Consider the following 24,432-nt stretch of genomic DNA (forward strand, 5'->3'; position numbering starts at 1 on the left):
GAAACTGAAAATTTGTTTTGGAACTGGAAAAAAAAATTAATTAAAAAACTGCAGACTTTGAAAAAAAATATCTGATACATATCTAATTTGGTTCCACACATGTGGCTCAAATAATAATATACACAAATTATGATAATAAAATCAAAATAATACGAGATTAAAGTTGTATTATTACGAGGATAAAGTCATATTATCATGTAATTGACTTTATTCTCAAAATAATATGATTTTATTCTTGTATTAATTCAGCCTTAGTCTCATAATAATCAGTTTTTCTCTGAAGTTTGACTTTAGTCTCAGAATTCAGAATCGTTTTTTAGAATTTGGACTATTTTTTTAATTTGGTTTTTAATCTCAACATTTTTTATTTTTTTCCCAGAAATCTGACTTTTTTGAATAATTATGACTTTTAAGATAAAGAATTAAGAATTATTTTTATTTTGGTGGCCCTAATCTTCTTCCATAATAAAAAAACTCTTAGAAAATACCTTCTGATTACATTTCACATGAACCTAAATGTGATTTAAATTGTTGACAAACCAGAACATGTCTGCCACTGGGAATAATCCAGTTCATCCCATAGATTAATGCCCAGATACTGAAGGTTTTGACACTAATTGAGCTGGAGGAACCAATTCATTAAGTTCCTGTCAATTTGTTTATCCACTGACAAAAAGTCATGAGCCACCATGATGAAAATGTAAAACTACTTCTGTTCAGACATCAAGTCAGTGAGTTCATGATTTATTACTTATTTTTGGAGAATTAACAAATAAAAATCTGCCTCTAGTCAAGAAAAGTTGTAGAAATTAAACACAAAAAGAGACTGATTGACTGGTTGAGTCAGAACAGACGGTTTTTATTCGGGTTTTCACCTGGAAAAGTCGATCCGGATGTCAGCGATCCCCCTGTGGACCTCGGTGAAAGTGAGAGGCGTGACATCGCTCCAGATCTTCACCGCCTCCTGGATCACGCGCCGCACCTTCTCCTCGTCCATCTGCCAGGGGAAGCGTTCGATCCTGCAGGAAGCCAGCGCAGGAGTCAACACAGGAAGTGAAATGTATGTTTTTAAGTTTCAACTGTAAATTACTTTTTTATGCTTTTAATCAAATATTATATTGCACTTTGTTACAAAACTGTTTAGTTTAAATATTAAGCACTTTCAAGGACTTTCTACAGAAATCAAGCACTTTCCAAACCTTGAAAAAACTTAATAGAAATTCAAGGATTTTAAACACCAATACAAACCCTGCAAATAATACAGGTGGCTTTATTTTTTTATTTTTTATTTTTAAATCAGAGTAATAAAACCTGAAAACTGTTCATTTTGAAAACATAAAAACAGGAACAAAGACTTCTGCACTAAATTGTTTTTAAACCTGTGAGATGCAGGGCAGGAAATTAAAGGAACATTTTGCCCTTTATGAGGCTTGTGGATTAATGTTGGAGAAGTTCGAACTTGTTCTGCTCGCATTAATTGCAGCTTTTCTGAAGCAGTGAAATAAAAGCTGGCAGAGTTGACCGATTACACGAAGTGGTTCCAGCATGTAATTTTGCTCCAGGACATCAATCTGTAATTTTTCTGTTGCGTGGAAACAGAAAATGGCAAACAAACAAGGCAAACGGTGTTAATTTGTAATACTTAGAGGTGAAATGTTTTGTTTCTCCTTCCAGATCGGTGTGGGAGACAGAAGCATTAGAATAATGTAGAAAATAACTAGTTTTAATATGATGTCTCAACAGGTTTTTGCATCATTTATTCATATTTCTGATATTGAGAAATAAGTTTTGACAGAAAGTCAAAGAAGATGAGCTCAAAATTATTCATACCCTCTCAGATTCAGATTTAAATGATTTTTTTCCATGGAAGAAGTTTAATTCTGTAACATTTCTGTAACAGACCACATTTCTGTTTTTAAAAAGATATTTTTTAATGGCTCTGATGTAGTATTTTAATTTTAAACATATTTTAGCGATTGTGTATTAAGGTCATACTAAGAAAAATAAAATTACGAGAATGAATTCATAATATTAGAAGAATAAATTTGTACAAGAATAAGGTTGAAATAATACAAGAATAGTCCCAGTAATTTAAAAATAAAGTGACAATATTACAAGAATAAAATCATAACATGCTAATTAGGTTGTAATAACCAGTATGGGTGTATTTTTGTTGTATTCCATTTCTATTTTATTCTCATAGAAACTGTGAATTAATTATTATATTATGACTTTATTGATTAATTTTCATTAATTTTACTTTCTTAGCATAGCCTTAATACTTTGTCGTTTTCGCTAAGTGGAAAAACATCACAATTAATAGAAATAAAAGCTTTTAAACATCAATATGTGTGGAATTAATCTGTTTAGTGTCTCAGTTTGTAATAAAGTTCCTAAAATAAATGGGGTTCTCAATAATTTTCTAATTTATTTATTGAATGTTCACTTTTTTTGCAGCTTCTTATTCTTTCTTGCAGACTTCTCTTTTCAATCTTGTCGCTATTTCTGGTAAAAAATGGCGACTTGAGAGACGATTTTAGACTGAAACTGAGTTTGGAGTCAGAGAAATTTCAGCTGAGAAGAGGTAAGTTTATCAGTGTCAGTAAAACCTTCAGAATAAAAGCCCAGATTTTCTGAATAGTTCAGGTTAATGTGGATCAGTTCAAAGTGTTTCTGTTTATATGGAAAACATCCATCTGTCTTCACAGAGCGGGACTTTCCTGTCTTTCATCAAACACCTGCAGATCTGGAGGTGTGACTCTGAGTCACGGAGCTGCAACGTGCAGGATCATCTGGGTAACTTTTCAGCTTTTGACGGTGCCAAAACATACATCAGAGGAATTTTTTTATTGTTTCCAAGCAAAAGAAAAGCAAAAAAAAGCAAAACATAAACAAGGAACAGCAGTTCTCACATATTTTTAGACTTTTTATTGTTTTGTGGATGATACAAACCTCAGATTTATGTGTGATAGTTTTTCAGGAAAGGATTCATTAGCAGTTAAAGAAATACTGTTTACTAATCTGTATTTCTTCAATCAATAACAGGAAAAGGTGCTTTATAGGACTTTATTTTTTTACAAACGAGGGAAAGGTGAAACTGTCACTTGAAGAGTTCTGGGTAAAACATTTTTATAAACAAAGAAGGTTTTCAATCTTAGATGCAAAATGTATAGATATTTTTTGACAGTTTTGGGTTAATTGCTGCTCTGAGTGTGTTTTTCAGCAAATCGCCATTTTTAGAGTCTATAAACTTCAATCAACAATTAATCGATTACTAAATTAACTGAGGATTAGTTGTTGCTTTTTTCTACTCCCTTGTGTTTCATTTTAGTGTTAAAAAGTGGCCGTCATTGTGTTATTTTCTGTTTATCATGAACTTGTTTTTTACGCAGGAGGACCTTTATTTTGAGTTGAGCTTGTGTTTCAGGGTTGAACTTCCTCTCCATAAAGCTCCAGACTTTAAGATTGCGCAGCAGCCTGTGATCTCCTCTCAGTCCAGAGGAGGAGATCTCCTTTACTGCTTGTTTTAAAGCAGTAAAAACATCCATCTTGGACTTCATGCTTTACGCAGGAACTTCTTCCAAAAGCTCAAATTAGTGGCCGATTCTAAATAAAACTGAACACGGGAGGTAAAAGGCATGGCTTCGGCGTAAGACGCCTGCAGTAGGTGGGGTGCAGTTTGACCTGGTGGGCCGTTGCCATAGCTACAGTTAACCACATCACTCAGGTGTCGCTTATATCGACCCGATCCAGGGGAATCTAATTAGTCTGCGGCCTGTTCTGCCTCCCCCATGCTGCTTTCTTTCGGCGTGCCTTAATATGCTGTTATGCTAAAGAACGAGTACAATGAAAGGGACCCCGGGAGACGCAGACAGAGAGGCAGCAGCCGGCAGACGCCGACCGGCTGTCGATGGAGCCACGGCCCCAGATGAAAGAAAAGCAGCACCTCTTTGTGGAAATCATAAGTCCATGACTTCATTTTCAGATTGCTCTATCTGCTTTCTCATCTTTCATGGCGTTCCTGGAGTCGGTCGCTCTGTGTTTTTGATCTGCAGCAGCTCCCGTTTGGCTCTGTCTATCTGCTGTTTGGTCCTCAGAGAACGACCCAAATTAGGATTTTTTTTTATCGCGGAAACATCTGCTGACCGCAGCTGGAAACATGCAGACATCAGAGCTGCTGCACGCGCTGCAGGCTGCAGGTTTTACTCAGATTACACAGGTCAGAGCAACAGTTGTTCTGAAACTGCACATGTTCTCTGTAATGCAAGGAAAAATGTAGCTGCTTATCCTTCACTGCAGGGAAACCATCTAGGGCAGAAACGATTAATCAGATTAATCACGATTAATTGATTACTGAAATAATCATCAACTAATTCAGCAATCAATTAATTGTTAACAGGAGCATACAGACTCAAAAATGCCATTTGGTGAAAGAACGACACAGTCAGAGCAGAAGTTAAGCTAAAACAAAAATACATTGTCATTTAAGATAAAAAGAAAAAATCTGTAAATATATTTCGCTCTTCAAGTGGCACAGTTTTATCTTCACCTGTTTTTTAAAAAAAACTACACTACGGGAATGTTGGGCAGAAAAATATTTATTTCCTTATTTTAAAAAGTATTCAGATAGTTTATTTGCATCTTTTAATGTATTTCTAATGTTGTGCAAAAAGGTTTAAATAAAAAATCTGCAGAATGTGCCATTTTTAAAATCTGATCAATCGATTAATCGTTAGTTGCATCTCTCATCTCGTGTGAGGTAGACAGTTCACCAACACAGAAACACACAGGATATACAACCTCACACACACACTGGAGGAAACTCATGAATGAGTGAGGAGAAAAATGAAATCTCCATGTAAAAAGACTGTAGGCCGATATTTGAACCCAGGACATTCTACAGCCTACAAAACATGTTCATGACATTTTTGCACAAAATCATTTAGATGAGATTTTGAATCAGTTCTGCCCATTTTGAGTTGTTTTAGGGCCTCTGTCACCTTAGATCCAGATAAGCAGCTGCTGGTCCCCAACTCAACATTTACACTAGGGTAATGACACATGAAAATGACTGTAAACAGACACACAGTTATACAACCATACATCTGTGAACAGCATTAATAGAGCCTCCTGCGCAATCAACAAAAATGCAGCAAATGGTTTCTGAATGATTCATCAACAACAAAACACTTTTGTCTTTTCCAGCAGCCATTATACAGCGCATACAGTTTAAACCAGCTAGCTAAATGTGCTGGAACTCAGGTTGGGTTGCTAGGTAACGAGCTGGGCTTCACTGGGGTTGCTAGGCAACGGAAACTGCCTGCTGATTTGTGATGTTACGTTCAGAAGGTTTTTGAAATGGCTCATTTTCCAGACACCAAAAGACATTAACGTATTACCAGAAAACGCCTGTTTTTTTTGTTTTTTTTAAGCGTTTCGTTTCTAGCAGTGGAAACTGAAAAACTTGCAAAATGTGAATTTTGCATTATAGGTCCCCTTTCAGAGATCTGAGCAGAAACACAATAATGTCAGACGGATAAAGTCTGACAGAAAACAGCAGCTAAAAGCTGTTCCTGCTAGATATGGTTCATATTTTATCCCTACTGTGTGTGGATTCGTTAAAAGAACGACTGTTTAATCATCATAAAATAATCTTATTTCCATACTTGTAGGTGAGATCCTTCTTGTCAAAACGTCCTCCATGCAGAACGAAGCGTCTCTGGCGGTGTCGACCTCGGTACTGCAGCTCCTTCTGGTTGGGGAAGTCCGGTACGCCACAGCGCGGCCGATTCCATATGTTGGAAGCGTTGGTGGACGGACTCGCTTCCTTCACCGAACCCTGAGGGTGAGGAGGCTTCGCCCTCTTCTTCAGGTCCGGGGACTTCTCAGAGGCCTGGAACGACCAAGAGGTTCGGTCCAGTTAGTTCACAGCTACATGTGCCACACACAGTGAGGAAGAAGCAACAGAGGTGGGAAAGAACCCAAAATGAAGTAAGAGTCGCTCTAATTTAACATATTATTACTGAAGTAAAAGTAAAAAGTATCAGTCCAAGAAATTACTCGAGTCAAAGAGTGAAGTACTGAGTAACTGATCAAACTATCAATCATTTAATATTTAAAATTTACCTTATCAGATGGACCAAAATATAATGTTAAGTGGATATTTTCATATTTTAAGGATGAAAATAATAAGAATTTATATAAGTAAGAACAAAAAAACCCAACAAAATCCGGCAAATATTAAATTTTTCTAAATCAGTTTCTTTCAATAAAAAATCTATAAAACTTTCAACAAAAACTGCAGGTGTGTGTCTGTGTCTGGTGAATTTCTGGTTAAAACATGTTTGTTCTTCATTCAGCAGGTAGAAAATCCAGAAATTTTACTGAAGAGTAGAAATTCTTCATAATAAAATTACTCAAGTAAAACTAAAAAGTGCAGCACAGTAAAAATACTCGTAAATGTAATTTTTTTTCAAAAAAGGTTATTAGGTAAAGGCAACTGAGTAAATGTAACTAGTTACTACCCAACTCTGTCAAACACTAAGTAAAAGTACAGATAAGCAAAAGTATACTCTAGTAAAAGTAAAAGTACCACATTAACATTGTTACTTGCTTTTAAAAATACTTCAAGTACTGAAAGAGAATTTACTCGTTGAATTTATCGTTTAATGCATCAGCTGCATCTATATTTTCTTGAATTCATCAATATTTTTGACATATGCAGCCAAACGAGCGCCACAAGTTCACAGAGTTCATCTCTTACAGAACAAAAGCAGAAAATGTGAGAAGGAGATGAAAATGAGCGAAGTCATTACAGCTCGTCCATATCTGACCTACATTCAGCCTAATGGCAGCCTGACCTCACGGCCGGGTCACTGAGCCACGTAGCTGGGCCCCAGCGAAGGTCCCTGAGTGACCCATTACCCCTCGTCCTGATTCAGAGGAAATGACTCCGCTCATTTCCACACAAACTAATTACAGATCAGACCCATCCCATCGGCACCTTGCTCCACAACACTGAGGGAAAAAAACACAATGTGCAGAAAACTGCAGGGTGTTCTCTTCCTATCGCAAAATTGCGTGCATTTCCCTTTCCGCTGCCGCGCCGAGCTACCTGTGGGAAAAGACGCTATCGTTTTATTGTGTTGAGATGAGACTAATTACCTCTGTCAGTGGATCCTCTCAGTCTGCGGCTCTCTTACATGAGCTCTCGTTCAAACAACGATCTGACTCCAGCTTTTGTTCTCATCATGATTTTTCTGCAGATTGACAAATTTCTGACATGCTACAACATGCAAGGCTTCAGCTTCAAGAAAAATACATACAAGTTAACGTTTTTCAGTACCTGGCTGCAGAGTTAGGCAGTAACTAGTTACATTTACCTGAGGAACTTATTTTGATTTCTTTTTCCAACGTTGTACTTTTTACTTTTACCTAAGAAACTTTATTATAAAGCATTTCTGCTCTTACTTGAGTAAAATTTCTGGATTTTCTACCCACTGAATTAAAAGCAGACATGTTTTAACCAAAAATTCTGCAGGATTTCACCTTTAATTAATAAACTGTGCATAAAATATCTTGAAATTTAGTATTTTAGGGTTTTGTTGCAGACTTTGAGGCCACTGCTGTGCTCCCAAGTGTTCATCTAAATGTGTGTGATAGCATCCATTCAGTCTTTGTTTTCTGCCTGTGTGATATGATGTCACGTGGGTAACAGGTTCAGGAAGGAAACCCAGGCTCCCTCTCTCCTCAGCAGCAGTCTGACTGATCCCACCGGCTTCCCAGGACAGGAATCGTCTCCTCTCACTGGGACATGTTTGGAAATCCATCAAAGAAGAAACCCAGAAGACCGGACTCGTCTTATCTGACTCGTTTTGATTCTGTGTGAATCATCTGGTGTCTGCACACCAGATAGTCCAGTAGGCTCGGTTTGATTGGAGACCAGAATTACAATGTTTGTTACATTTTCAGCTGCTGCAGTTCGATTTCCCACTGCACTGTCAAACAAACCAAACCAACTGAAAAACCTGTTCCCCTCCTGGCCTCTGGGGGCGCTGCACCAATAACCAGTACAGGAAACGACATGAAAACCTCTGAAGGAGACAGTTTCCTTCTTCACAAAATGTGAACAAAAATGGATTAGTGTTGGATTTTAACAGTTGGAGGATTTCTAAAAACCACATGCCATTACCCCCTGCAGTGCATGTGTGTCAAACTAAAGGCCCAGGGGCTAAATCTGGCCCACCACAGCTTTTTTTGTGGTCTTCTGGACTCCAGATGACAAACTATATCAATCAGTCCCTCCCGTTTTTTATGATCGTGGCTCAACACATTTCCGTTTTTGTTGCGTTAATGCATAATTGTGAGTTTATTGGAAATTTTCTGCAAAAAAGGTAATCAAGTTTGGGTTTAAGTGATGCTAACTCCCACCTGCAGGTGGCGGTATTTCCTACTTTACGACGCTGTTGCCTCAGCCTTTCTTGATTTCAGATTATAGTCTGTGATCAATATGGCGACTAGCAAAATCACATTATGGTCATTCATATGTGCAAATTTAGCAAATTTCCTTGAAAATATTACTAAATTAGCGCCACAAAATCACAAAAGCAATTAAAAATCCTGAAGGACAGACTGATGTGAGAAGATGTTCAACTTTATTTCTAAGAAGTACACACGTTTGTTTTGGTTGTATTTACCCAGAATGCTCTGCGGTATCGTCCTCTTTCTGCTTTTGTAAGAAGTGAATTAATCTGCCCGTACTTTTCAGCAATATTAAGGAATTACCGACTTAAAACAAGCTCCTGTATCTTACTGAAAAGTTAGTTTTACCTCATTTCAAATGTAAAATGATATTTGCAGTAGAAACTGGACCAAAAATCCTTGGTAAGATTTTGTGTTTCTGCACTGCAGGCGGAATAAAAACAACATGAGTCTGGATCAGCAAACAGAGACCAGGTGAGTCTAATAAGAGCGATCATAACAGGGAGGCTAAATAAAACCAGAACATGTGGAACAAGCGAAACTTTGCTCAAACACGGTGCGGCGGAGACACGCACATGTCTGGGATTATCTGAGAGAAAATGAAAACCTCTAGCAGGAATCCACAGAGCATGACAGCTTCGCTCTGTAAGATGAGACGTTATTTAGAAAAGATGTTTCACTCTGCTGACCTTTGATCTCTGTTAGACAGTCTGAGGAAGAAATGTAAATATCTCCATTCTTCCACCTACATTCAGGCTAAATCCAGACAGTATGTATGGGGACCTTCATACACTGCAAAAACACAAAATCTTACCAAGTATCTTTTGTCCAGTTTCTCATGCAAATATCCTAGTACACTTAAATAAGACAAAACTAAAGTGCAAGTAACTTGTCAGCAAGATGCAGGAGCTTGTTTTAAATGTTTTTTTTTTTTTGCACAAAATCATTTTTATATTAATGAGATTTTAGTCTGCTCAGTTCAGAATGAGCTGTTTTATTTAAATCCAAATCAGCTGCTTATGGCCAAGCCCCTCAACTCAACGTTTACACTCGCACATGAAAATGGCTGCAAACAGATGAGCAATTATGCAATCGCACATCTTTGAAAAGCAGAAGTGGAGCCTCCTGCAAAACCAACAAAGAATGCAGCAAGTGGTTTCTGGATGGTAAGTCAACAACAAAACACTTGTCTTTTCCAGCAGCCATTGTACAGCGGTAAAACCAGCTGCTGGAGCTCAGCTTGGATTGCTAGGTAACGGGCAATGCTTGCTGATTTGTGACACTACATTGTGGGAGGTTTTTGAAACAGCTCATTTTACAGCTATCAAAAAACATTAACTGTCAAATTAACTTAATTTAATGCCAAAAACTGGCAATAAGCTAAAAAATGGAGGTACAAAAATGTTCAAAAAATGTGAATTTTACATAATAAATCCCATTTAAGTAAATAATTCCTTCCTGGTTTCACTGACAGATTATTCAATTCCTAACATTTTTCCAATTATTGAAATAATTTGCAAATGGAACTAGTTCTTATCCATCAATGCTAAGGAATTATTGATTTAAAACAAGCTCCTATTTCTTGCTGAAAAGTTACCTGTAAGTTAGTTTTGTCTTATTTCAAGTGTCCTGAGGTATTTGCATTAGAAACTGGACCAGAAATACCTGTTAAGCTCCTGTGTTTTGCAGTGCAGATGAGCTGCTCCACAGAGCAGGACTCCACCTTGTCGCTGATGTAGGTTATGAGGAACAAAACTCAGTGGGATTCATGGAATGTGCTCCAGATTGCAGAAACAGAGTGACTGATGGCTCTAAATCCCAGAAAAAACAACAACACACACCTCAACGAACCCCCACCTTTCTCCAGCTCCTTTGTTTCACTCTGTTTAAAGCAGATTTCAGCTGCTTATTCCACTGCACAAAGCACTTATTCATGTCGGAGGGGATGTTTATGTTCCCGTCCGTGTGGCTCGCTCTAAAAGGCTCGTTGGAGTTGCTAAGAGCGAAACAAAATGAGTTGCAGCTTCTAAACAGAAAAGGTTTCTACGCTCCCCCCTGAAAAGCTGCTGCTGGTGTGTTTTTGAGCTGGAAGAAATGTGAAAGACCAGTGTGATATGAAGTGCTATCTGGCTTCCTGGAACAGATTCTGATAACATGCATACAGAAGAACAACAGAAAGTCTTATCATGGTGTGAAGCAGCTATGAAAGCCTTCAGTCTAAAGGCCGGCAGGATGAAAAACAGCGTGGAGTTTGGTTAGAAGATGTTGATCCAGCTTCTTGAGGACGGTACACATAATCCAACAGCTTCAACTTTATCTAAAGTGAGTCAAGATAATGATGAAATGTGCTGGAAAACTGAATCACCACCATTTGGTCTGGGTTTTACTTACTTTAAAATGAAATACTCCCATGATTTAACATGTGCATAAATATCAGACAAAATTATCCAAGATAAACATGATTTAGAAAATTCAACAATTGCTTTATGATGCGTTTCCACACCGTAAAGCTTCACACCAGAACTTTGTTTTATTCTCATCTGCATGATTCCAGTTAACGTCTCAGGAGAGCTAAGCACCACATTTACGTTTGTGATGGTATGACAGACAATTATTATTTTGCATTCCTTTTGCATTTTTGAAAAGTCAAACATTTGTAAGAAAAATTGTATTCATTTATTTTTTCGATTAATCTCAAATTTTCTAGAATTACATCATGGAAATTTCCGAAAAAGTAGAAAGTGTCTGCCAAAAAAACTGAAATAACCCCCCCCCAAAAAACAAAAACAAAACAACAACAGAAAAAGAACTATTGCTGAAAAGTTGAAAAAGTCATGCAAAACACTCACTTTGACATCAATCTCGGTAATTATCTAGAAAAAAAGTGGCAATTTCCAAGTTTGAAAAGTTGAACATTTTTGACTTTACGTTTTTTGGCAGGACTTAATAAATCTATTGAGTTTCACATAAAAAAACGAACACATCATGCAGTCAACAACTGTGAAAACCAGTAACAGAAATTGCATTTTGAAACAGTCATCGTTATAATCATCAATCACAAACATCTTACTTTTGTTATTGTTCAAAGCAGCTCTAAATGACTCTAAATCTCTTTATATCTACAATGAAGCCATTGTACCTTCATCAACGTCAACAAAATAATAAAATGCCTCAATCCGTTTCCCATTGTGTAATTATTTCATTGAATTCAATATAAAAAAAAATTAATATGTTAGTTTTGCTTCAATGTTTCAAGCGATACTTAAACTTTTTTCCTGGCGTCACTGAAATGTTTTGGAGGTCTCTGTCAAGGAAGGAGGTTTGAACTTTGAGTCACCGGGTTGCGGGGCGACCTCCATCCTGAAGGCCCGTGTTCCTGCCTGACGTCGCCTGATCCCAATCAGAGCGCCGGGGTGGCTGCGGTGTCGGCTTTCACGCTCGTAAACCTCTGGCTAATTCTAACGGTTGGGTGCGCCGTGGGGGAGGCAGTGGCGTTTCAAAGAGAGGGATGGAAAAAACGTGGCTAACGAGCTGAACCCCCCCGACTGGGTGTCAAATGGATCGGTTGACCTGTCTGACCCCCAAAACACCAGAGAAATAAACAACGCTCAATCCAGACAGGCCTAGCATCAAAGTTCAAGGTTAAAGCCCAGAACAAGAGGATTATCCGGATCCAAAACGTTCTCCATGTGCTCGACTTGGAGAAATATTATGGGTTTGAACTTCTGCTATTTTTAGTAAATAAAGCAACTTGAAAAAGTTTTACCCTCCTTAAAAATTAAGTTTATTCTCACTTACATGTTACTGAACATCAAATGAACATAACTACACTGCAAAAACACAAAATATTACCAGGTATTTTTGTTTTGATTGGTAGTGAAAATATCTTAGTATATTTGAAATAAGACAAAACGAACATACAAGTAGCTTTTCAGAAACCTTTAAGTCCTTAATATGGATGAAAAAGTTCTAGTTTTATTTAAGGAATTTTCATTGATAACATGGGAAAAATGTTTTAAGTTAAATAATCTGCCAGTGGAACAAAAGACAAAAGAGAAATCCTTCAAACTCTAAACTCTGACGCTACTCCAGTTTTGTATCTTTTTATTGGTTTTTCTACATTAAATATTCCACAGATTTCTTCTTCCTAGTCAGCCATGTTTGTTTACTGTGAACTGATGTTTGGTTTTTAGAGGTTCTGTGAGATTTCCTGTCTGACATCCAAATGTTGGTGAATAAAATCTGTCTCGACACCATAAATTGCACAGCCAAACCTGTTATACTTCAGACTTTTTTTTCAAAACTCTCAGATTTTGAAAAGCAATGGATTTTTCTGCAGTGCTTAGAAATGACTTTATAGTTAGATAAGTAAAATTTAAATAAATTGACAGATACCAAACCGTGTGTATGCCACTCTCTAGTGGGTATTTAGTTGTGCAACCATTGCAAATGTGTGCAAAACTTTGTTTATATTCTGCAAATGATGGAAATACATAATTATGCAAAATAAAATAAGATTTTTTGCATGATAAATTATTAAAAAACAAGCCACTCCATTGTCGTCCAACTACTTCCTGTCGTCTTCTTTGTCATTTCTGGCAGTAGTAACATCTGGTTGTTGATCACGGGACTCATGTGACACAAAAACAGTGTTTTCACTGCAGTTTCATGAAACCGATTTTGATTCAGCTCAAAAATCCGACGGCTTATTGCTGCCAAAAACAAGGACATTTTCTGAGTTCCAAAAGTAGAAAATCGTCATATTTTCTAGAAAATATCAGAATTTTTTTGGTAAAAGTTTATCTGCAATGGTCCTAATTCACCGTTGAAGAAAAACCACCTCAATCCAGTGCAAAAAAAATCACATTTATCGAAAATGTAACTTTTTAAAATTGGCGTGTATGGAAATTATTTTCGTAAGTCAAATTTGCACAATTTTGTGGTCAATGGAAACGCAGCACATTACTTAGAAATTAATGTAAAAAAACAACAAACATTTTATTTTCTGTTTTGTGTCTCCTTGCTGCTTTTAATTATCCAGTTTTTGACAGATTTATGCACAAAGCTGAGATGAAAAAGAAACCACATCGACGACTCAGCAGATGACACGAGTTTTTACGACCTTCGTCTCCCAGATAACAACACTCCTGCAAGCAGACTACTAAAAACACACACTCTCATCACACAGTTACTCATCACTTTCTGCTGAGAGGGCGAAACGTCAGACACAAAACACCGATTCAACAAGGAGGTCTCGACTTGTGCGATGGTTGTAGTGTGGCATTAAGAAGCGGGTTGGGGAGGGGCGAGATTACAAGTATGAACACAACCAGTTTCTGGTTACAGTGATGACAGGATCTGCACAGCGCTTTAGAGGATCTGACAGCGGTATTCAGACTGCACACAGAAACATGTTGGTGCATGCTGGGCGCATCTGCAGCGCGTCTCCAGTCAATCACCCCCCGCCGCCGCTCAACGGGGCGGTAAACCAACACCGCCTCTGAGGGGGAGACCCAACGGGGTCCACTTTTAACCAGAATCACACTGCTGCAACATGTTCACACACTTTTCCTCTCTAGACATCAGTAACCAGCTGTTCTTAAAACACACTCAAAATGCAGCTGGACAAATTATTCTCAAGTTACATAAGATATAAATTCAGCAGAGGTTGGCAGAGAGTAGCACGACTACTTCAGCATATTTTTACTCAAGTAAGAGTAAAACGCAGCCATCCAAGAAATTACACAAGAGTAAAAAGTATTTGGTAAAAAGTCTAACTGATCAGTTACTAAAAAGTAACTGATCAAATTATCAATCATTTAATACTTTAAAAAAATTACATAATCAGATGGACCAGAATATGAAGTTAAATGGAAGTTTTGGTATTTTAAGGAACAAAAACTTCACTGATCAAATACGGAAGACAATTAGAGCCACTTAAAAAAACAAACAAAAAAACATATTCTGACTAATTGTGATTAAAATTCTGAGATTTAAGTAACAATCCTGAGAAATTCTGAGAATTCTGAAAAAACATCGGAATTCTTACTTCAATATCAGAATTCTGACTTTTTTCAGAATTCTCAGAATTTCTCAGAATTCTGATTTTTCCTCAGATTTCTGACATTGCTAAGTGAGATTAAATTTAGAATTAGAGATTAAAATCAGATTTTTTCCCCCACTCCCCCTAATCCTTTCCTGTAGATCCAAACATCATTTAATATGTAAAATTAGATCATCAGCTGGACCAAATATACAGTTATGAGGAAATTGTGGTTGTTTAATGTCCAAAATGAACATAATTACTATAAAATACCATAATTATAAAATGACAAAATAGGGAAAAAGTGAAATTGTATCAAATCAATTTCTTTCAGTATGAAACTTTACCAAAAAATGTAATTTGTGTCTCTGGTAATTTATATATTATATTTGTTCTTCATTAAGTGAAGTTACTCACAGCGGGTAGAGAATCCAGAAATGTAAAAAGTAAGAGTAGCGATACATTATAATAAAATGAGCCAAGTAAAAGTACAAACAACAACACAGCAAAAGTATTTTTTCTCAGAAAGTTACTGACGTAAATGTAAGTAGTTACTACCCAACTCTGTTGGAGACAGAAAATGAGGAACAATCTCCAGATGTTATAAACCGATAGACGTACCAAGTGTTGATTCAGCTGAACAGATTTACATTTGTAGAAATGCTGAAATCCATGTTTTGTTTTTCTTTCACTTCACAATTACGCATCACTCTGTTAGTCTCAAATCCTAGTTATAAAATACTGGAAATGACTTGGAGTTGTTTTAGTTCCCCTCATATTAGACTGAAGCTGCAGGAAGCATTAAGGAGAAGCAACAATGCCGGATTAATTTTCCCTTAGTGGCATTTTGTTTCTGCACTGGAAATGCAAAAAACAATCAGTCTGAGGGAGAGAAAGGACTCAAGGTAAACCTTCAACTCTAAGCCTCTGTTCATTATGAGTTATTTTCTCATTTTCTTGAAATAAATGTACTTAATTTATGATTTTAATGACTCCCCCTCTTCTTTCCCGTCTTCCTGCTGCCATGAGCAGTAATATCTGTGGCTCCTACCAGGCAGACATAATGAAAACAAATCAAAATCTGCAAGATAAATGTTTTTGCAGAGGTCAAATCTTTTGGTTTTTCATACTTTTTGTCAGATTTATTACTTTTTAAAGTCTAATTGCTGTCGGTTGATGGATAAGCGAAATAAATGCGTAAATATTTCAATTTACGTAGCTCACTTTAGCAAAAAATAACTCCAGTTTGTTCTGACAGTTGCAGAAATTCAACAAGCCCTGGCACTTGAAAAGAACACATTCACTCGACATGTGTTTTGGATAACTTCAGTAGGAAATCTGTGAGTGCAGCAGTTGCGGAGAGGAAAAGGTTGAAGGAAATTAGAGGCACTGCAAAGGAAATTAAAAAAAGGCAAAATAATTCACACAGCGATGAGATTGCTGCCATAACCTGAGGCCATGTTCGTTATTCTATCTGTTTGTCGCAGGAAAACAAAAAGAGCCGGGAGTTCTTTCTTTTCATTAACGTGACATCTAAACGTCTCGACCCGATACCAGCGGATCCGAACGATAGGAAGCGACTCATCAGTGAGTGTTTACATCCGCAGACAGATAAGGTTTCATTTCTTTAGGGTGTGCTCTACTTTAAAGACCAGAGACAAAAGAATCTGCTTACTTACTGTACAAGAGGATTTAGATATGAAAGGGTCCTGCAAGAGTTCCTAATCAACAAATACCTCGTTATCTTTAGAAGTATCATGAAAATCAGAAACATCTGTTCTTATCGTCCCTGGAAAGCCTCTGAAATCTGCTGTTTGTCTCTCTGCAGGATGACTTTGTGATGATTTCACTCATTAATGTGAGCAAAGCCTCAGGGAAGCACGGGTTACCCTTAAAATCACACAGCCTGGCCTTTAATCACACCTTTTGTTATTGAGCTGCTATTTAAGCTTGGCAGCAGAACAGATGAGAGTGGAAAACATGAAACAAAAGGTCAAAGTTCAGGTGAGGATGGCAGTTATTTTTACAGGGGGATAAAACTCAATGCCAGATATAAACAGGAACCTGCAGGTTTGCAGCACTTGCGGCTTTTAAATGCAAGAACATTTAGCAAGAGCTCAGTTCTTGGAAAAACAAAAAATCTAAAAATAAGACTTCAGCTTTTACACCTTCAATGGCTCTTATTGTGATTTCTGGGAAAATTGATGATTTTACCATTTCCAAATAAAAGTCTGAAAATTGGGGCAAATCCAAAACAATATATTACCTGCAAGTTTGCAAAAAGATTTATTTTAACATAATTTTCTACTAAGGTATAGTAAAGTACATTAATTCAGTAGAGTGCTGTATCATTACAAAGATAATATATTTTTATTATCTTTATATACACACACATTTCCTATATGGGTGATTGATTGATGATTTATTTCTTCAAATTACAAATTACTACCAAACGCATGCCACACTTTTCAGATTTTTACCTGAAATAACTTTAAAGCATCACTTTCATTCCAAATTACAATCACTTCCCAAATCGTGCTGCTCTATCACTTTTTAAAATACTTTAAAATGTGTAAAAGTTTCAAAAGATGTGACACTGACATGCACAGGCGCTGCTGCGTATGTCAGTGAGAGAGAGCGAACCTTTCTGCCGAGGATAACGAGTGATATCAGTCCTCACGGCCGAGTTTAAACGGAGGAAATCGAGTCAAAGCGCATGATGTGACAAAGTTCAGTGCTACGAGCCTGAAAAGCATCAAAAGAACCAAATGCACTAAACTGTCGGCACAGAGCCAGAAATGCTCACAAGGATTGTGTTCTCCAGATTTATAAGCCATGTGTACATGAAAATGTGGGCCATAAACCTCCTCCATGCACAAACCAAACCTCCATCCCACAACTGAGAATTACTTCTTTGTACTGTTTGAATCAGTCGGTTAGATTTCATGCTTTTTTTTTGCATCTGTGTTCAATCCAAAGAGTCCAGTTCCAGTTGAGTAAAACTAGGAGCAGCAAACTCTTACTCTTTATTTATGACATGTAAATAAAGATATTTACTTGTCATAACCTCTCAAGAGAGCCTCATTTTGAAATATTTGGACTATCCCTTTAGTAAACTAAAAACATTCCTCAGAAAATGATCCTGTGTTTGAAAATGAGAGAAAAATGAGCCAAAGACTAAAGAAAATCTTTCAGAAAACTGTTGTTTAAAGGGGACTTTTTGTGCAAACTTCACATTTTGTGCATTTTTGTACTTCCATTTGGGTCTCAACTGCTTCTAAAAACAGACCGAGTGCTTAAAAAACCACTGATTTGCCCTGATTTGGCAATAAGTTAATAATTTTTCGTGTCTGAAAAACAAGTCATTTCAAAAACCCCCTGGATGTTCAGTCACAATCAGTTGGATAGCGCAACCTAGCAACCCAGGCTGAGCTCCAGCACATTTGGTCAGCTGGATTAACCACTCCATAATTGCTGCTGGAAAAGACAAGTGTTTTATTGTTGACTTACCATCCAGATTCTTTGTTGGTTGTGCAGGAGGCTCGAGCGCCTCTTCTCAAATACATTCAGTTGTAAAATTGCACATCTGTTTGCAGTCATTTTTACATGCGAGTTAAACGTTGAGTTGAGGGATGTGGCCAGCAGCAGCTTATATGGATTTAAAGTGACAGAAGTCCTAAAACAGCTCAAAATAGGCAGAACTGACTCAAAAGCTCATTATATGAAAATTATTTTGTGCAATAAGATGTAATGAAAAGGTTTTGACCTATTCTAACCAAGGAAGCAGAAAACTAATTCAAATTCTGTTTGCTTGGAAGGAAAGCTTAAGGAATAACTGGATATTGCTGCAATAAGAAAAGAAAAAGGAGAATTTCACTGAATTTGCAAATCTGGTTTTAGGGTAAATTATACTGAAAACTAGACATCTGTTCTCCAGATCAGTAAATCTGTGACTGATTTCATTCCAGCTGCAGAAACTCCTGAACCCGTTGGTTCCTGAATGAACCTCTGGCAGCGATCGGCATCCACGCGTTGATTTTTCATTCACCACTCACAACTCGGCGCAACTGTGACCTAGATCCACTTGGCGGGAGCGCCGGGCGGCTCCGACGTCACCTCTGCTCTCACGGTGGCTCCACCAATCACTCCGCGCGGAGACATCAACACGACGGGACAAAGCGTGCAGGGAAAACCATGGGAATCGGACTTTATTGACAGAGGGAGAATCCAAACAGCTCGCTGTTACAGCCAGCCCCTCTGCGGCAGAGAAAACAGAATCCCACTGCCCTGAATGCCGTAGACTCCCAGGCCTGTCCAGACCTGTGCACTCCAACGTAAAGACACAACCAGCAGATTAGGCCTTTCTGGGCAAAAGTGATGAGACTAAACAAAGTCGTTACAGGTGCAACATAATGTTCAGACTCAAGGATTTGAAAGTTCCTCCAAGGCTGGACTTAAGATGGGACAAAACTGCAGAAACAGCAAATACCAAAGTGCAGAAGAGTTAATATCCATCCATCCATCCATCCATCCATCCATCCATCCATCCATCCATCCATCCATCCATCCATCCATCCATCCATCCATCCATCCATCCATCCATCCGTAGCCCTACAGAGTAAGATTATTTCTTTGTATGCAGGAAATTGTTCTTCTGGTCGACTCACTCAACGTTTACGCATGCATGTGAAAATGGCTGCAATAATGGTAATTATACAGTTATATATATTTGAAAAGCAGAAGTGGAGCCTCCTGCAAAACCAACAAGAACACAGCCAAGTGGTTTCTGGATAGTAAGTCAACAACAAACCACTTGTCTTTTCCAGCAGCCATTATGCAGCACATACAAAGGTAAAAACAGCTGACCAGATGTGCTGGAACCATCCTGGGGTTGATAGGTCATGGCTGAGTTTTGCTAGGGTAGGAACCCTAGTGATGGGTGATGGGCAATGCCTGCTGTTTTGTAATGGCTTATTTTCCAGACACCAAAAATCATGAACTTATTGCCAAAACCCCAAATGGTTTTGTTTTTTAGAGACCCAAACGGAAGTACAAAAATGTTCAAAATGTGAATTTTGCATCACCTTCCCTGTTTACTGCTCCATGAGTCAAACAGCTGCAGCAGGACGTTGTTGCTTTTTCCATCAGCGTTCGTTCGTGTCAGTTCTGGTTGAAAACTATGATTCAATCTAAAAAACAAACGTTTTCTTTCATATGCAGAAATGAATCTCTGTCTCTCGTGACATCCTGGACAGCTCAGAGTTTCCATGACACTTGTTTTGAACGAAACTGCGTATTGTTTCCATCCCACAGTACAATAAAAATGTGCAAACATTTCTTTGTGTTTATTAGTAAACACTCTATGTTCGACTGAACCAAAAATAACCATGTTTTCTAAAATGTGGATATTATTGCTGCTTTTTAATGTAAATATATACTGATTGAAAATTATGATCACTAACAACAGAGGTGATTTACACAGATTATATCTTCATTTTGCACCTGTTGGTGAGCTGGATGTGTTGGGTAGGAAGTGAACTTTACATCTCAAGCGTTTACAAATCAGAAGCAGAGAAAATGGTTTGGAGTGTCTCCAGAACGGTTCTGAAAATGCTGAAAAAGTTAATTCTGGTTCTGATACTAAGGCGATCACAGTTTGTGGCTCATAGGACGGTCTGAGTGTCCGCGTTGACCCCGGATCTCTGCCAAAAATTCCAACAATGAGCTGAACTGGAGCGATGGAAGAAGAATGTGTCCTGCTTTGATGAATCATGTTTTCTTTGTCATTTCATAGATGGATGGACGAACATCCATCTATGAAATCCAATATTTGCACATATGTAAAACGTTAAATGCGACTTTGTGTTACTTGCCATCAAGTACTATTACTTGACATCACACTGCAAAAAACACAAAAACAAATATTTTTGCTCTAGTTTTTAGTGCAATTATCTAACCACAATAGAAGACAAGTACTAGTTCCACTGGCAGATCATTTCACTAATAACTAAAACTTTTCCCTCTGAATTTAGAAATTATTGACTTAAAAGAACCTCTTATGTCGAGCAGAAAAGTTATTTGTTCGTTTTCGTTTTATTTCAAGTGTACTAAGATATCTGCACAAGAAACTAGATATACTTTTTAAGATTTCGTGTTTTTTCATTGCAACTAAGGCTGAAGCAGCGGTGATGTAAAAGCAGGAAGTACTGCCACCTGCAGGTAGGAGTTAGCAGTCACCCAGTGTTTTTATGGCCATTTTTGCGGAAAATTTGCAATAAACTCACAATTATGCACTAAAACCTCAAAAAAACAGGGATATGTTCATTTTGCGTAATTTTCCTTGATTGATGCAATTTGGAATCTTGAGGGCCACATAAATTGGTATGGTGGGCCGGATTTGGCCCCTGAGCCTTGAGTTTGACACCTGTGCAGTAAATGGGGGAGAGTTGAAGAAGTTGGACAGACATTAGAGGAAATGCTGCCCTGAAATACAGCTGACTCATCCTCATTTCATGCCATAATAATAAGATTCCCACCGTTATCAACGCTGAGGTGCCTCAGGGAGCCGTTGTTGGCAACTGCTTTATGTGACTAACTTGTCATCTAATTTAGGTACTGATTTTAAGATCAAGTAATCAGCACTAACTGAGTAATAAGTAACCAGAAATCAAGGTATCTATGGCTAAGCTATGTTCACACAGCAGGTCTTGATGCTCATTTCCAGTTTTTTTGCTGAAATGTAATGTTTTTTTTTTTCATTGTCGTTCATACTACTTGCACCTCTGGGCCACCGTACTCTTCCGTGTCAATGTTTTACAGCCCCAAAGTGACCCAAATCTGTAGAAGAAGAACGTTGACGTCACACAGCAGCGCATTGTTTACATTAGTGATAATGAAAGGATTGGTTTATGGACTGATTTTAAAGTTTATTCAGGGATGTGAGCCGACAGCATCGTTACAAGATCATAACAACATGGAGGAAGCTAACAGAAAGAAAGCACAGCTAATAGTGATAGCTTATTGTGGAACATTGACTTAAACATCTGTAGAGAAGAAGTCTGACTGGATATGGAGTCAGAGCCAAGACTGGTGGGATTGTGATCTGATGCTTCACTGATACAGATGTCATAATTATAATTTTCAGCAGTTGTTTACATCCTGATCTGGCAGATTTCTATTGAAGTCCTTCCTGCCATCAGCATCTACAAAAACCTTGAATAATATGAGTTGCATATAATTTCCCTTTGGGATTAAAATAAGGTATTTTTGAGTTTATGAAGTGAAACTATCAGTTGGACTTTTTTTCTTTAGACGCCCATTCTTCTCCCACTGAGGTGCGACCCTGGGCGGACAGCCACATCAGATTGCTCCCCTCCAGCTGTGGCATCAGGACAACAAACACCGAACTCAGATGCAGCTCTTTGTATCTCCACTGTGCGAGCTTGACGGCTCATAAACATGAAATAGCAGATAGTGTTTGACCCTCCACGGCTTGTCCTCGCCTGAGTATAAATCTAGTGAAAGCACCAAATAAAAGTTTGCTGTTCTGTCCCCGTTCATCTCTCACCTCTGATCATCTTGTTCCGCCCCGGCTGACAGATGTTCCTGGAGGAATTTACGGTTTTCCCTGTCAGGATCTTTGCAGCTTTCGTCCGGACCACACCCCCTGCTGAGCGTAATTTGCTGATGCTTTCAGAGCAACAAGGCGACCTGCATTAGATAAATGTTTCTCTGCAACTTGGCAACTATTCTCAGTAACATTTTTATCCAAACGGCCTGGTTTTTCTGGTGAACTGTTTTTGCCGGTTTACTTGTAAACATGACATTCCTGCGAAGGAGGCTGGCATACCAAACAATCCGCTCACTGTAAACAGAGCTTAAATATTTACTCAGAAAAGTTGTAATTTGATGGGAGATGAGAGGTAAACAAAACATAGGCGACTTCTGTAATGACAGAATGCAATAATCACAACAGCATGTGATTTAGGAACTGATTAAAGATAGAAATGAGTTGATCTGACAGTCCAACTGCTGTCGCCATCAGAACTGCTGCTAATGTTGGACCTCTTCTCTTTTATGGTGTTGACAAAATGCCTGAAAGGCCTGTTATTACAGCTTCCTGCCATGGCTGCAGTGCAGCTCAGCAACCTGCACATCTTTTTTTCTACTCATTCCCCCCGCCCCCCAAAAGATCAGACCTGCCTGCAAAACCACAACTCTGCTGACATCTATAGAAGTCCAGAAGAGCCGAAATTAACCAAAAACAAAAAAAAAAAGATCCTCCTTAACACCAAGGCTTCAGCATTGCAATGGTTGTTTCAGGTTTAGTTCTAGCGAAAAAAAAAAAAAAAAAGAGAAAGTAACAGGAAAAAGAGAAACAAAAATATACAAACATAGATATATATAAAAAATAGGAGGGAGTTTAAAGGAGATACCATAAATTTATGAGCGTTAAGAATGTGGAAATAAATAAAAAACATTCAAAACATTCTTTAGTTTAATAATTTTAGGAGTAAAAATAAATAATATATGCAGAAATAAACATGTTTAAAAATGAAACGAAAAAAATAAAATATGAGATTAAATTTTAAAATAATTAATTAGGAATAATATTACATGGAGACACTTTTATATCTAAAAATTCATTATAACAAAACATTAATGGAGAAGAGTGTGAAATATATGTCAAATAAGAGAAAATAAAAAATGTTACTGGAAATAAAAAAAAATAAAAACAACAAAAGCACAAATATACATTGATGAAACATCAACAATGGCTAATACTCATGTTTTTGTTTATTTTTTTGCAAGGGTTTTGCATTAATTATTTTGCTAAGACTACTTCTTTATGTAGTTTTAACTTTTGGCAGTTCTGGGCTTCCATATTCATTCTGCCTGTGAGCGACTCTATGGAGATGCTCAGAGTAAGGGCTGCGTGTTTACGTTGATGCTGAGCAGACAGAAAATAAATGGTGATAATAGTCATGCTTTAAACAACTTTAAGATGTAATGGCAGGTCAAGCGCAGAGCGGGTCTAAAATAACAATTACAACAGTAGAGAAATTGGTCCTGATGAGTTAAAGGTGCCCACATACCTAACCTGCCAACTAATATTTGAAACAATAGCGAAAATCCAACTCTTAACAACCGCAACCTGTTGCGCATGAACGTGCATGCATGCGTGTTTTCATAGAGTGCGGGGGGATTTGAGGGAGATTCAGCTGAATAAAGAAAATCAGCAGCAAGTATGTGTTAAAGATGCGTGCAGAAGTTTTAAGCTCAGATTATTTAAACTAGAATAATCTCCTGCATGAAGTTGAAGTGGAAACTGGAACTCACCGGTGCCGCTTTGTACCTGCCGGCTCCGCGCACTGGAGCACCAAGCATGCTCTGGAAACACTGCAGCGCAAACACGCAGAAGCACACGACCAGAGAAGTCCGCATCCTCACCGCCGTCCGTCCGGAGCCGCGCAGGATGGAGGTGCAGCGGGTGTTTTTGGCGCAGTGTGCGGTGTGCAGTGCCGAGAGTCACACGGCTCCAGGATGTGGGGCGACTTCTCCTTAAATACACTCTGATTTCTTTGTTCCCTGTTTTTTTTTTTGCAGCCCCGGGCTGATAATACCACCCGCTACCATGTGACTCTTAACCGTTTCACTGCCGTGTTCTGCAGCGCTTAGTTGAGGGACTTTTCATCCAGAGAAAAAGTAATTTAATACCAATTAATCAAACAGTTCCCCACATGAAACCCAAACTGTGACGCACAGCGCGACCTGGAAATATCTGGAACAAGAACGCCAAGAAAACAACCGGCAAACCGCAAAAATGCAGCCAGTTTTATAAACTTTCTGGGGAAAATTCTCATTGCTTTCGAGCACATGTGTCAAACTCAAGGCCCGGGGGCCAAATC

At 38.0% G+C, this 24,432-nt stretch overlaps 1 protein-coding gene across 1 annotated transcript in view; it reads right to left on the reverse strand.

The window, feature by feature from the left end:
* mmp11a (matrix metallopeptidase 11a) overlaps positions 1-24,118 on the reverse strand; it is a 31,637-nt gene extending 7,519 nt beyond the window's left edge. Inside the window, exons 1-3 of the mRNA XM_015046415.1 lie at positions 23,864-24,118; positions 5,667-5,893; positions 876-1,019 (exon numbers count right to left, since the gene is read on the reverse strand). Of these exons, the coding sequence (XP_014901901.1) occupies positions 876-1,019; positions 5,667-5,893; positions 23,864-23,968 (476 nt within the window). The 5' untranslated portion in view covers positions 23,969-24,118. The remainder of the gene's footprint in view (positions 1-875; positions 1,020-5,666; positions 5,894-23,863) is intronic.
* Between the last annotated feature and the right edge of the window lie 314 nt (positions 24,119-24,432).

Source organism: Poecilia latipinna, unplaced genomic scaffold (assembly GCF_001443285.1).
Source record: "Poecilia latipinna isolate Pla-1442-1.1 unplaced genomic scaffold, P_latipinna-1.0 Scaffold779, whole genome shotgun sequence".
NCBI lineage: Eukaryota > Metazoa > Chordata > Actinopteri > Cyprinodontiformes > Poeciliidae > Poecilia > Poecilia latipinna.